The following is a 14660-nucleotide window of genomic DNA, read 5'->3' on the forward strand; positions in this document are numbered from 1 at the left end:
TAGAGGCCAGGGAGTTGCACTCTTTGGATTTGTCTTCTAGAGGATCTACTACAGAGAGCACAGTTGAACTGCAGCTCAAAATGTAGACAGCTGCTACAAGGTTTCCCAACCTTGTACCATGGACATGGTGGACTGTTGTGGAGGCCTCTCTTGGGTATGTTTACCAGCACTCCTGACATCGACCCACTAGATGCCAGCAACGTCCTCAGTTGTGAGGATCGGAAATGTCTCCGGACGAATCTATTGTTAGCAGTGTCTGTAGCTAATTATACTGCATTCTATACTTAAACTTTGCTAAGAGGGTAGAGCTTACGTTAAGTGTTCTTAACAATTAATTAATTAATTAATTAATAAGAGCAGGAAGAAACTTTGGGAGGTGATGGGTAGGACTATGGCTTTAAGGCACTGATGATTTCACAGAGGTCTATACTTATCCACAAACTCACTGAATTCAATACATTAAGTATGTACAGCTTTTGACATGTCAAAAAACATGTCTCCAGACGCTGCCAAATGCTCCCTGAGGAGCAGAATTCTTCTCCCACCACCCCACCCCCAACGCATTGAGAATTAGTGGTATAAAATATGCTACCTCCAGAACCGAAAGACGTCTCCCAGTTTCTGTCTTTGTGAAAAGGTATTCAAAATGTGGCAATTTTTCTTTCACTCCTGCGGGAATATCCTGGCATGCCCACTAGATGCCTCAAAACTTCACGGATATGTCAATTCATGCCGTCTTACCAAGGGCCCAAAGCGTCATAGCCTCTTACGCTCCTCATGTCAAATTAGCATGGTGTTAATATGATAGGCCAATGAGGTATTCTGGGGATGTTCAAATGGTCTAGCTCCATGAGTTAATAAAACGCTGAGGCAAATGAAATGAATGGACACTTTGCCTATACTCTATGAATATGAACTATTTCTGATTCACAGGCGGAATAGAAAAGAATGCATTTGCCAAATCAGTGGTGACATACCATGTACCTGACGTCTTATCAATCTGTTCTGGAAGCAATAAGAGGCGCACAATAACTATGACTGGAACTACTCTTTGTTTAAGTTGACAGTAACTACAGATATTTGCCACAATCTCTCCAGTCTCTGAATGGGCCAGACTAGTGAATCAAGCAGAAATGTGATAGAGCTCACCAGCCTTTCATCCTTTAGCACTATCCCACTGCATCTCTGCTAGGATGCAGGGTTGTTTTTGGTTTACCCTACCAAATGAAGGCTTGGAGACAGTTTCAGAGGTTTCTGCTTGGACTCTCTAAATTTTTTTTTTATCAATTATATTTCCTTATTCAGGAGAGACACAGAAAGGCAGAGACATAGGGAGAGGGAGAAGCAGGCTCCCTGCTGGGAGCCCCATGTGGGGCTCAATACCCGGACTCTGGCATCATGCTCTGAGCTAAAAAAGCTCACAATTTTAACAAGAAACCCTTTTAGCTACTGTAGAATCATACAGAAAAAAAAAACTATTGCAAATGACATCAATCTATATTACAAAGGATTCTGAATTATACTATACAATGTTCTTCACCTTATCCTGTCACAGTAATTTTTTTCTAGCTAACCAATCACATGCTGATATTTTTCACTATACTTATACTCTTCTTATTAAGTTAAACTTTCTGCCTTGAGAAATTGTTACCACTCTTGACCAAATACTAAGATTCACACACACACACACAAAAAAACCTTTACCGTTTAGCGTGGTCAACTGCATTTACATTTGCTTCTCCTAGTAAAAATTTCGCCATTTTCTCTTTTTTTTCATTTACAGCAACTAAAAGTGGTGTGAGGCCATCCTGTAGGAGTGCAAACAAAATTTAAAATTTACAAAATTACATATTTGGATAATGAATCATAAAAATTCTGAACGATCCTGTAACTTAAACATGTAACATAGAAAGTAAATAAAATTAGCCTCTTCGTTCTCAACCCTCCATGGTTTCACCACCTCCTCCTTCTTTTTATAATACGGCTTTCTCAGGGATCCTGGGTGGCTCAGTTGGTCAAGCATCTGCTTTCAGCTCATGAGCTCAGGTCATGATCTCAGGGTCTCAGGATGGAGTCCCACCTTGGGCTCCCTCTACAGCAAAGAGTCAGCTTCTCCCTCTCCCTCTGCCCCTCCCCTCCACTCGTGCTCTCTCTCCTGCTTGCTCACTCTCTGTCTCTCTCAAAAACATAAACTCTTTTTAAAAAGTAAAATAAAAATAATAAAATAGACCTCCTCTTCCTCTTCAACAGATAACCTGCAGTCATTCCACAAACTCGCTTCAAACATTGCCTGGCTCCAAGAATCTTTGCTTCTTTCACAATATATATCATGGTATACTCCAGTTATTTTATTCCACACCATCTAAACCAAAAGCTTCTAGAGGGGAGGGGTTATTTTCTATCTCTGTATCTCTACTCTCTAAAACATACTAGTAAATTTTAAAGTATTGTTATTGATTTTAATGGATAAATAAAAAACTTTAATAAAAAAAAAAGGAAGGTAGGAAGGAAGAAGTATGGTGAGGCTGGGTGGCTCAGTGGGTTAAGCAAAACTTTCTGGTTTTGGTCATGATCCCACTCCTGACTTCAAGCCCCATGCATCAGGCTACCTGGCTCAGTGGGAAGGCCTCTTCTTCCCCTACGTCTGCCTTTCCTCCCTACTCATGTTTGCTCTCTCTCTTATAAATACAATCTTCAAAAATAAAAAGTGTTGCTATTTAAAGCAAAAGCTTAGACAATTATTTGGAAATATTTTCATCCAGGACATGCTTGAGCTTCCAAATATGAAAAATCGACCCTATCTATGGCATACAACAGTGTTTCTGCAAGGGCAGTGACTGAAGGTAATGCACGTCAAAGAAAACACAGGGAGACTGGCAAGTGTGGTCAGCACCAGCTCCCCATGGACACCTACCACCCCACTGAGGAACTACATAGGCTGAGCAGGAGCTACCCTCTGGAATGGGAGGCCTCAACGTGGTATGTGGCTGGCAGAGTGGCTACCAGCACAAGTAGATACCCCCTGTACGATGTCATGACTTGATCCCCCTGCTCTCATCTTCTGAACCTTAGGGCCTAGAGCGCCCAAGGCCTATTACAACCTGCTGCTTTCTCCTCCCATTTACATTCACCCAAGCTACTCCTCTGGGTCACGGTCTGCTACTCATCCCCAGAAGCATCCATTTCCTAAGCCCCTGCACAGCATTCAGCCTCCATCATCACCACACTCCCCTCTAGGCCATCAATCCTTTGTGGGCTCTGAGGGCACCATCTACTCCCAGGCACTAAGGGGAAGATTTTCTTACTAGGGTGGAAGGGTAGCTAGCAGACAGAATGTTTCCTTTCTATATGCATTACTTTTCTCTTTCCCTCCCTCTGCCTTGGTTTGGAGGTGTTTCCATGATGATAGGACCTGCTGTGTAATATTCAATATCGATGTCTTCATATATTTATGTGCTTATGTACAAATATATGTACATATACATATAAAAAATCCTTTTGCAGCTACATTTATTTATTTTTTTACTGACTTATTTATTTATTTATTTATGATGTCAAATACGTTGTAAAAACAAGTTGACCTGTACCTTGTTTTTAGCCTCTATATCTCCTTTATTGTAAAGCAGCTTCCGTGCTATTGAGATATTTCCCTCATAGGACGCATAATGGAGAGCGGTGTTGCCCTTGAAATCCTTAGTATTTACATCAGCACCATTTTTGAGAAGAATATCTACACATGCCTCTTCTTGGCATTGTACAGCCTGTCAGCATTACAACAAGAAACAGAATGTAAATTCTGGGAACTTAAACGAAACATGCCACAAGTTTCACCATGAGTTATGTTTAAATGCAACAAATGTTCATTCCAAGGGCTTCAATCCAATCCACCTCAGGCAGACATAGCTGTGACCACCCACCTTCACGAGAGCTGTCCTGTTTTCTCCATCACGGAGGTTTAGCTCGCATTCCCACATCACCAGCTCCTTCACCATATCTACAGAGCCAATGGCACAGGCCAAGTGGAGAGGAGTCCTGTGAGCGTGAAAGGACTGGTCAGGAAATTACAGTATACCTTTTCAAAACATTCAAACTAATTCATAGAATTGTAAATGTTAAATACTATGTTATTCTCATGACTCCAACACAAAGATTTAGTTTTCTTTGGAAGAAAGTACAATATTTATTAGTGATATTCACCATTCTATTAAAAGAGCAGCCTATCTATTTAGGAAGAGCATGATCTCAGGAAGCAGCTCAACCTGGGTTTGATTCCCACTTTAACTCTGTCGCTTCACAGTGACCACTTAGCCTTATCACAATTTCCTCATCCACAAAATGGGCATAAAAATAGTTATCTCAGGTCACCTGTCTGGCTCACTCTGAAGAGCATGTCACTTGATCTCGGGAGCCAGGGGTTCGAGACCCCTGTTGGTTATAGAGGTTACGAAACAATAATAAATAAATTAAAAGGTAGTTATCTCACAAGACCTCTTGTCGTGATCTTTAAATGAGGATCCATGCAAAGCGTTTAGAATACTAGTTCCTAGCACAAATATTATTATAGCTATTACTACAACTTACAAAGACCCACTACAATTAGGTAAAATGATCCAATTATGCCTACTTTGCAGCTACGTTTAAGGATGAGCATGAATACTCTATTTCAATGATTCCAAGATGCTCATTTTGTCACCTTTTAATATCTCTGACATCGGAATCCAATTTCTAATTCAAAATGTCTTAAAACTATAACTGGCATGATTTTTAAAAATTTCTTCTTGGTACATAAATAGTGGGGCATCATACAATCTACGGTGTGCCTTAAGTGAAATAATGACATATACAACAGGTCTGCTGCACTTCTAGTCCTATGCCTGGAATTACATTGTTCAAGAACTAAAATAATTTTCAGTAGTTGAAAGCATTATGAGAAGAGAGGTCTAAAAAGAACAAAAGCAACCCTTACTTTAAATTTCAAGGAATTTTAAGCCAAAAGTAACTCAGGATTCAAATAAACGGGGAGAGCTCTTTTATTTTTTGGGAGGTGCTGGGAAGCTCATTTTATTAAGCATTTTAATTAATAGAAAATGTTTAGATTCATAGAAATGAAGTATTTCCAATTACCAATATTAGTATTTAATATTATTGAAATGTCAAAAGGGCAGGTAAAGGTAATCTTTTACAATTTCTGATCTTCAGAAATGTTTTCCTTTGACAGGAAATTCCAAGGAAAAGCTTCACGTGAGATTAAGTCCTAATATTTCCATTTAAAATTTCTCACCTAGGGTCACCCGGGTGGCTCAGTTGACTGAGTGTCCAACTTTTGGTTTTAGCTCAGGATGATCTCAAGGTCATTAAGACAGAGGCCCACATTAGGCTCCATGCTCAGGGTGGATTTTGCTTGAGATCCACGCTTTCCTTCTATTCCTCCCCTCCCATGACCTTCTCTCTTTCTTTTTAGAATAAATGCATCTTCTATCATTTACAAAATAAAATAAAATCTCTCATCCTAGGGTTGCCTGGCTTGCTCAGTCCGTAGAGCATGTGTCCTTAAATGTCCAGCCCCATGTTGGGTAGAGAGATTACTTAAAAATGAAAGCCCTAAAACCTAAATACATAAAATTTCTCATCTTGCTCATACTGGGAAACATGGAGTCTTCTTTTTTAAGATTTTATTTATTCATGAGAGACACAGAAAGCACAGACATAGGGAGAAGCAGGTGCCTCACGGGGAGCCCAATGTGAGACTCGATCCCAGAACTCTGGGATCACGCCCTGAGCTAAAGACAGATGCTCAACCACTGAGTCACCCAGGAGTCCCTGAAGTCTTTTTAAAATTGAAAAGATCCCGAGTAGACTATGTCTGCTATATAACCTGTGTTCAGGTTTCTCTGAGAAATAAATGGACTGAAAGAATACATAAATTCATTTGTAGAATATAAATAATAGTGAAAGGGAATAGAAGGGAAGGGGAAAAAATGGGTAGGAAATATCAGAAAGGGAGACAGAACATGAAGACTCCTAACTCTGGGAAACAAACTAGGCGTGGTGGAAGGGGAGGTGGGCGGAGGGTGGGGGTGAATGGGTGACGGGCACTGAGGGGGGCACTTGACAGGATGAGCACTGGGTGTTGGCAAACTGAACACCAATAAAAAATAAATTTATTATTAAAAAATTCATTTGGAGAGTTCGATAGTTTTTAAAGATTTATCTATTTCTTGGAAAAAGAGAGAATGCATCAGTGCGGTGAAGGGCAGAGGGATAGGGAGACAATCTCAAGCACCCTCCCCATTGAACATGGAGCCCAACAGGGGGCTCAACCCCACAATCCTAACATCATGACCAGAGCCAAAATCAAGAGTCTGATGGTCAACAAACAGCCACCAAGGCACCAGGAAAGTTCAATATTTTTAAAGAAAACTTTTGTGAAGTAAACATACTTTTGAAATAGCAATAAAATTTATATTTGCTATTTTTTAATTTTTTTTGAGAGGAGGGATACAACAAAAATTCTATAAGGTTTTGCAATACCATTTATATTTTTTACTTTTTATTTTTATAAGGATTTAACCAAAATAAAATCATTAACCATTTACTTATTAGATGTTATAAAGTTGCACATAATAAAAACATATGTATAGGTCATCGCCCGTGGCGCAGCGGTTGAGCGCCGCCTGCAGCCCGGGGTGTGATCCTGGAGACCTAGGATCGAGTCCCACGTCAGGCTCCCTGTAATGGAGCCTGCTTCTCCCTCTGCCTGTGTCTCTGCCTCTCTCTCTCTGTGTGTGTCTCTCATGAATAAACAAATAAAATCTTTAAAAATATATAAATAAATAAAACCAGATGTCTATATTTAATGTATGCATAATACAACCTACAATACAGATAAAAATATTCCCCTTAGTTCTGAAGAGGCTAAAGGTTGTCAGAAAATACCAATCCTCTCCCATCAATTTTTTTTTAATTTTTTTTAAATAGAAAGAGGGGCACTTAGGTGACTCAATCAGTTAGGCATCTGCCTTCGGCTCAAGTCATGGAGCTGGGGTCCTGGGATCGAGCCCTACATCATCAGGCTCACCCTGCTCTATGGGTTTCTGCTTGTTGTCCCCCTGCCCCTCCCTGCTGCTTGTTTGCCTGGTCTCTCTCTCTTTAAAGTAAATAAGTAGAAACTATTTTTTGTCTACACAAGATTCATATTCTTGTTCTCCTGGATTAGTTCATTGATAATAAACCTTTCTTAGAATTTTTATGTATCTTTCCTATAGAAATCACAGATTTTAAGAAAATGAAAAATCCACTTAGAATCCAAATGTTTGAAGATAACTAATTTTATATTTGCACATCTTTTTGGCTAACTCAAAACCATTGTCTGCTTATGTGTTTGTATCATCAAAACAATTTTTCACTCATTTAATGATCCAAAGTACAGCTTTGCATGTTAATGTGTATCAACTATCTCTGCCACATTCAGTGGTCACATAGTAGTCCAGCCTATGGATACACTGCCATTTATTTATACAGGCCATTAAGTGACTCCTTAATACACTGCTATTGTAAATAGTGCTGAGAATACCATATTGTATATTATTTATTTCTAATGATTTCCTAAAGATATTTTACATCAATAAGCTTCATGGCTAAAGGAAATACTTATTTTTCAATGTGGTACTTAACCACCAAACTATCTGAAAAGTCCAAAACAACTTAAATTTTAAGTAGTATAAGTAACATCATTCCTTATCTTCACAAAGCTTGGGATGGAAAATGGGATTTTGTGCCTCTTTTTAAAATATTTTATTTATTTGAAATTAAGAACACCAGCAGAGGGGAGAGGGAAAGAGAAAAGCAGACTCCCCACTGAGCAGGGAGCCTCACCAGGGGCTAAGTCCCAGGACCCAGAGATCATGACCCTGAGAGGAGGTCAGAAGAGGCCAACTGACTCAGCCATCCAGAGGCCCCTATCTCATTCCTGTAATAACCATCCTATAAAACGAAGATGTTCTTTTTCTCCGAAACATATGTTGTAAATATTTTGCAAGTACATTCTCTTTTATTTTGCTAATATTACTTTCTGATTCAGAGGGTTTTTTTTTTTTTATGTGGCTTAATCAAACTCCAGAATTTTTGCTTTTAATGTCATGAGCCCCTCTACCGCCCGCCCCGCCTCCTCCCGCCCGCCTCAAAAGCCCTGTTACCTGTTCTTCCTGTCCCTTTGATTTAAGTCATGTAAACCAAAAACCAGCAACTGCTCTATCTCCTGCATTTTTTCTGCATCGCCCTCAAACACAGCTCTGTGGATTTCCCGGAGATCTTGATATCTGATGTGGTATCCGGGGCCGGGGCTGTGGAAGTCGGAAACAGTCGTAGCCATAGGCGGCGATCTGACCCTCAGAGGCCTGAGGTTGAAGCCGAAGGGCAGCACGCCCCACCCATTCCGCGCTGTAGATTTCTTTTCCATAATGAAGCCGACAGGCCTCAGTGGCACAGGTTTCACCGCCTCTAGTGCGATACACTCCCGCGCCAGCAATAAGGCAAGTGGGCCTCGCCTCAATGTCCCAGGGACTAAGCCCAACGACTTAGAATCTTCCTGGGCAGAACCGGTGTAACCTAGCAACAGTGCTAAATGCAAACGCGCCTGCGCACCTCAGAAGCTGGCATCCCTGCGCATGCGCACAGAGGGCAGTGGCCAAGGGTGCCCAAAGCCTGTTGTGCCAGGAGGCCCAAGCCTCTCAAATCTCTTGAGATCCCCTGTGAGCTGGGCTGGCTTCCCTTCAGAAGTTGGTGGGATGACTGAGCATTTGGGGACGTTTGCAAAAGCCTCTGAGGTGTGGAAATGTAGTTTTCTGGGCCTGTGAGTGGCTCAGTGGTTGAGCATCTGCCTTTGGCTTCGGTCATGATCCGGGGGTCCTGGGATCAAGTCTTGCATCGCACACCCCACAGGGAGCCTGCTTCTCCCTCTGCCTATGTCTCTGCCTCTCTCTGTATGTCTCATTTGAAAATAAATATAATCTTGAAAAAAAATGTATCTCAAAGTAACTTCAAAGAACTGAGAAGGAATAATTCTTTTTTTTTTTTTTTTCTGGAAAAACCCCACATCTTTAATTTTTCTCCTTGCCTGGTGCGGCCCAGACCCGACACCTGAGCTTCGCGATACAAATGTCAGCCCCCGGAGCCCTGGAACCGGCAGGTTAGGTGCGGGCAGGGAGGCCCCTCCCTGACGCCCCTCAAAGTGCATCACGAGAAGGAATAATCTAACTGTAATAAGTGATTTAAAAAAAAAAGTGATTAGGGATCCCTGGGTGGCGCAGCAGTTTAGCACCTGCCTTTGGCCCGCGGCGCGATCCTGGAGACCCGGGATCGAGTCCCACGTCGCGCTCCCGGTGCATGGAGCCTGCTTCTCCCTCTGCCTATGTCTCTGCCTCTCTCTCTCTGTGTGTGACTATCATAAATAAATAAATAAATAAATTTTTTTTAAGTGATTAAAAATGAGACTACAGGAGGCGGGGCAAGATGGCGGAAGAGTGGGGTCCCCAGGTCACCAGTCCCCACCAAATTACCTAGATAACCTTCAAATCATCCTGAAAACCTACGAATTCGGCCTGAGATCTAAAGAGAGAACAGCTGGAATGCTACAGTGAGAAGAGTTCATGCTTCTATCAAGACGGGGAATAAAGAAATAAACAAAACGCATCCAAGGGGGAGGGGCCCTGCAAGGAGCCGGGCTGAGGCCGGGGCGAGTGTCCCAGGACAAGAAAGCCCCGTCCCGGAGAAGCAAGAGCGTCACCAACCTTCCCAGGTGGAAAGTGCTCGCAGGGAGTTAGAGCAGGACCCCAGGAGGGCAGGGGTGCCCGCAGGCTCCCTGGGACCCTAACAGGCACCTGCGCCCCGGGGAGAGTGCGCGGAGCTCCCTAAAGGACTGCAGCGTGCGCCCGGCTGGACCCGGAGCAGCTCGGAGGGGCTCCGCGGCGGCTCCACGCGGAGGGGGCTCCCCAGCCCCGGGACAGCTCAGCGGGGCTCAGGCGGAGGCTCCATGCAGAGGGGCTGCGCGGCCCCGGGAGCGCGAATCCAACAGCGCAGGCCCGGGAGCACGGGGCGCCAGAGACACAACACAGCCCAGGATCCAGCCTCCGCCCTGGCAAGTGATGCAGAGCATTTTCTCATGTGCGTGTTGGCCACGTCTATGTCTTCCTCTGTGATATTTCTCTTCATGTGTTTTGCCCATTTCATGACTGGATTGTTTGTTTCTTTGGTGTTGAGTTGAATAAGTTCTTTATAGATCTTGGAAACTAGCCCTTTATCTGATACGTCATTTGCAAATATCTTCTCCCATTCTGAAGGTTGTCTTTTAGTTTTGTTCACTGTATCCTTTGCTGTGCAAAAGCTTCTTATCTTGATGAAGTCCAAATAGTTCATTTTTGCTTTTGTTCCTTTTGCCTTTGTGGATGTATCTTGCAAGAAGTTACTGTGGCTGAGTTCAAAAAGGGTGTTGCCTGTGTTCTCCTCTAGGATTTTGATGGAATCTTGGTCTCACATTTAGATCTTTCATCTATTTTGAGTTTATCTTTCTGTATGGTGAAAGAGAGTGGTCTACTTTCATTCTTCTGCATGTAGATGTCCAATTTTCCCAGCACCATTTATTGAAGAGACTGTCTTTCTTCCAGTGGATAGTCTTTCCTCCTTTATCCAAAATTAGTTGACTATAAAGTCCAGGGTCCACTTCTGGGTTCTCTATTCTGTTCCATTCATCTATGTGTCTGTTTTTGTGCCAGGACCACACTGTCTTGATGACCACAGCTTTGTAGTACAACCTGAAATCTGGCATTGTGATGCCCCCAGATACGGTTTTCTTTTTTAAAATTCCCCTGGCTATTTGGGGTCTTTTCTGATTCCACACAAATCTTAAAATAATTTGTCCTAACTCTCTGAAGAAAGTCCATGGTATTTTGATAGGGATTGCGTTAAACTATCCTGGGTAAATTGCCCTGGGTAACATTGACATCTTCACAGTATTAATTCTGCCAATCCATGAGCATGGAATATTTCTCCATCTCTTTGTGTCTTCCTCAATTTCATTCAGAAGTGTTCTATAGTTTTTAGCCCACAGCAAATATAATTCTCAACGGGGAAGCACTGGGAGCCTTTCCCCTCAGATCAGGAACAAGACAGGGATGTCCACTCTCACCACTGCTATTCAACATAGTACTGGAAGTCCTAGCCTCAGCAATCAGACAACAAAAAGACATTAAAGGCATTCAAATTGGTAAAATCTATTCTTAAGGTTGACCGTGAAGACCATTTAATTTATTAGCATTTGGCTGAACTAAACACAGAAAGGACAAGGAGAAAAAAAGCAGTTGTGGCTGCAATACTACAAAAGAAAAGAAATCCTGCAATCTGCAAAAGAAACAAGTTACAATTAAAATGCAAATTGCAAAAAAAAAATGAAATGCTAATTGCATATGTAATACACTGTTTGTTACATGATAGTTCACTTCTTTTGACTTAAAAGGATATAAATCAGATGATCTGGCGGGGGTGTGTGTGACATACATTTTATACTTTGATACTGAAAACCCTTGCTTGTTAAGTAAAAATAAGCTCACGAAATTCATTAAGAAAACAAAGGAATCTGAAAAAAAACATAGAGATACTGGCCTTCTGTCCTATTAGTGCTGTAGAGAACACGAAATGGACAAGGTCTGACCCAAGATGGCACACTATCCTGCTATTATATTACTCCAGAATAATCATATCAAACAGTGAGATCTGGGGATCCCTGGGTGGCTCAGCGATTTGGCACCTGCCTTTGGCCCAGGGCGTGATCTTGGGAGTCCTGGGATCAAGTCCCACATCTGGCTCCCTGCATGGAGCCTGCTTCTCCCTCTGCCTGTGTTTCTGCCTCTCTCTCTGTTTCTATCTCATAAATAAATAAATAAATAAATAAATAAATAAATAAATAAATAAATAAAATCTTTAAAAACCCCATTAAAAAACAGATCTTTTAGTTCATGCCAGCCTTTCTCCAGCCTCACCCCAGCAGTTAGAAGGGGAGTACATGTCTATCAAGAAAGACCTAATAAAAGATACATAGTTTTGACAAGAATATAAACCTTAACTTTTTACAGTGCAACTCCCAGACCAAGAGCAGCCACTTAAAAAGAACTACATGGAAAGTTAATTACATGTGCTTTACCCTCTACATCACTAAGCTATACTGTCAGAAAAACAGATTTAAAATATAACATGGTGAAGGCAATCATGAGAATTAAATAGGGGAACAATGGTCATAAATAACTCGCAAATGTTAGTGGCACTGACACTGGAGATTGATTACCTCACTCCTACTCTGTGGACACCACATGTCCTCTGGCAACTCTGCTCCCCATTTCTGCACTCCTGGGCCCCCGTGCGAGAGCTTCTACCATTTGGAACAGCACCTGTGACCAACGGGGAGTGCACGGGTGGAGAAATGTAGCAGACAGTGCCCTGGCCCTCAAAGACTTCTGCCTTGCAGTGACACACTTCACTTCTTTTCACATTTCATTGACTAACAAGTCACATGACCATAAGTAACATAACCTTATATGTGTCTGTGAACAGCAAATATCAGACAGTATATACGGCAGGATGGATGGATGCTTACAACAATATACAAAAATCTTTTTGATTCCAAGTGAATCGTCTGAAAAAAATTTTAGGTTATACACACAAAAGCCTATGATTTCACTTCTAGCATGCAAGGTAGGTACCACTATTACCATCATTCACATATAAGGAACAGAGGTGCCACGAGGTCAGACAATGAGGTATTATCATCACACTGTTGGCATGATATTCTTAGCACAGCCAGAATCCAAGTCCAAGCAATGTAGCTCCACAGCCCTGGCCCTGAACTACCACCGCAGATGTGTGTGCACCAGAATGCAGAGCCCAGGGATCTGCACACACGGAATACTCCTTACTACACCCAATTGACCATATAGCTAAGGCACTCCAAGAGAGGTGACTAGACAAACACAATGACAATGAAATGACCTCAAGAATGAAAGAAAAAGGAACAAAAGAAAAGAGAAAAGAGGCAGCGAAAGGTCCAAACTTGACCTGGATGAATAATGAAAGGTGTCCTGGAGGTTGCAGGATCCCTCCTTCTAGAAATTAACCTTTAGTGCCTTGAGCCACACACCAGACTCTCTCCTTCACTCATTCAATGAGTGGTAGCTGAGTGCCTAAGGGACCAAACTAAACTTCAAGGAGTACTACTCAGTCCCTCCTCCACCTGAATCAAATGGAGTTGGTGCCAAAAGTTCACTTGTAATTCTATCCTAGATTTTGGGACACATATTCCTGTTGATACTGTGAATATGGTGGTGATGTCTCCAAGTCAGCCCATAAAAGCAGGTTTCAATCCATCCTATGAGGGGCAGCTGGGGGGCTCAGGCAGTTAAGCATCTGCCTTCAGCTCAGGTCATGATCTCAGAGCCCCGGGGAGGAGCCCTACATCAGGTGCTCAGCGGGGAGTCGGTCACCTTCTTTCTCTACCTCTGCCACTTCTTACCTGCTCATTCTCTCTCTCTCTCTCTCTCTCTCTCGTAAATAAACACTTTTAAGAAAAAAAATCTACCCTGTGAGATTCTACCTCAACCTTGACTTTTCTTCCAACAGAACTTGTGTTTCTATAGCCCTTTTCACACAACTCAGAGAAGCGTGGACCTAGCCTCTGTACAATCACCACATCCCATTCCATCTCGGCCCTGAGGAACAGGCCACTCCCTTTTCCTATCTGGGTCCACAATGAATTGTGGTCAATGTACTCTGAGAACCAATGCAGAATGTCAGGCCCACGCTCATGACCAAACACGTTCCCGGCAACAGGACATGAACTACCGCCTGCCCTGGCAATAAAACAAGGGTTCTGAAAACCACACAGTCCAGAGACTGAGGTGATAACGGGAGATGAAGTGGGGTACTGCTAATGCCAACACACAGCTCGGCAAGCCAGTCACTTCCGGTCACGTACAATCACCTGTAGGATGATTTGGCAAAGCTGAATATAGTGGGAGACACACATCTTTGTGCCCCAACAAATCCACTGTTAGGTAGAATAGCTCAGGTGCTGGATATTTCCCTACTAAAATTCCTGGTCTCTGGAGATGGAGAATAACAGGAATCACCTCCACAAGGGAAGTGAGAACTGCCTTCCTGCCTCCACTCATTCCAGGCAATCAACTACCTGCTCTTATGTGATGCTCAGGAGGAAACATCCCACGTGCATTTTTGTAGAGCAAATAGACTCCCTGTTATTAAATTAGGAATCAATCCAAAAGTAAGGTGACTGTTCTGCAACGAAGCATAGTTGAATAACCACTTTAATCTCACACTAACTTTCAGAAGGCAGCTGATGTGTTACGCTGAACACAGACTACCTCGGTAGGAGACAGCCCCATCAAGCAACCATTTCCGGACATCTGTAAGAAGAGAAACTGAGCATTTCCAATGACAACCTGGCTCCTAATCACTCAGCCCCAGTCCCAGGCAGATCTCTAAGAAGGGCTACATATGGCCTCTGTCTTAAGAGTGTCAATTACAAAGGCAACTGTTTACTCAGGGTCTCAGGAATTCCTATCTTGGGCAGACTTTACCTGTTTCTATGCCAGAAAAAA

General features: G+C 42.5%; 1 protein-coding gene across 7 annotated transcripts in view; it reads right to left on the bottom strand.

Moving 5' to 3' along the window:
- The window catches only part of LOC140595960 (uncharacterized), a 182201-nt gene that overhangs the window by 139245 nt on the left and 28296 nt on the right, over positions 1-14660 (bottom strand). For 2 of the 7 annotated variants that reach the window (XM_072742418.1, XM_072742415.1), the window contains exons 1-4: positions 8196-8615; positions 3918-4032; positions 3588-3761; positions 1705-1808 (exon numbers count right to left, since the gene is read on the bottom strand). In XM_072742418.1, coding sequence (XP_072598519.1) covers positions 1705-1808; positions 3588-3761; positions 3918-4032; positions 8196-8458 — 656 coding nt within the window. In that variant the 5' untranslated portion in view covers positions 8459-8615. Of the gene's footprint in view, positions 1-1704; positions 1809-3587; positions 3762-3917; positions 4033-8195; positions 8616-14660 lie in introns of those variants that run through there. The other 5 variants (XM_072742431.1, XM_072742437.1, XM_072742443.1 and 2 more) reach the window with 3 other exon arrangements.

The sequence above is a fragment of the Vulpes vulpes genome, chromosome 2 (assembly GCF_048418805.1).
Source record: "Vulpes vulpes isolate BD-2025 chromosome 2, VulVul3, whole genome shotgun sequence".
NCBI classification, from domain to species: Eukaryota; Metazoa; Chordata; class Mammalia; order Carnivora; family Canidae; genus Vulpes; species Vulpes vulpes.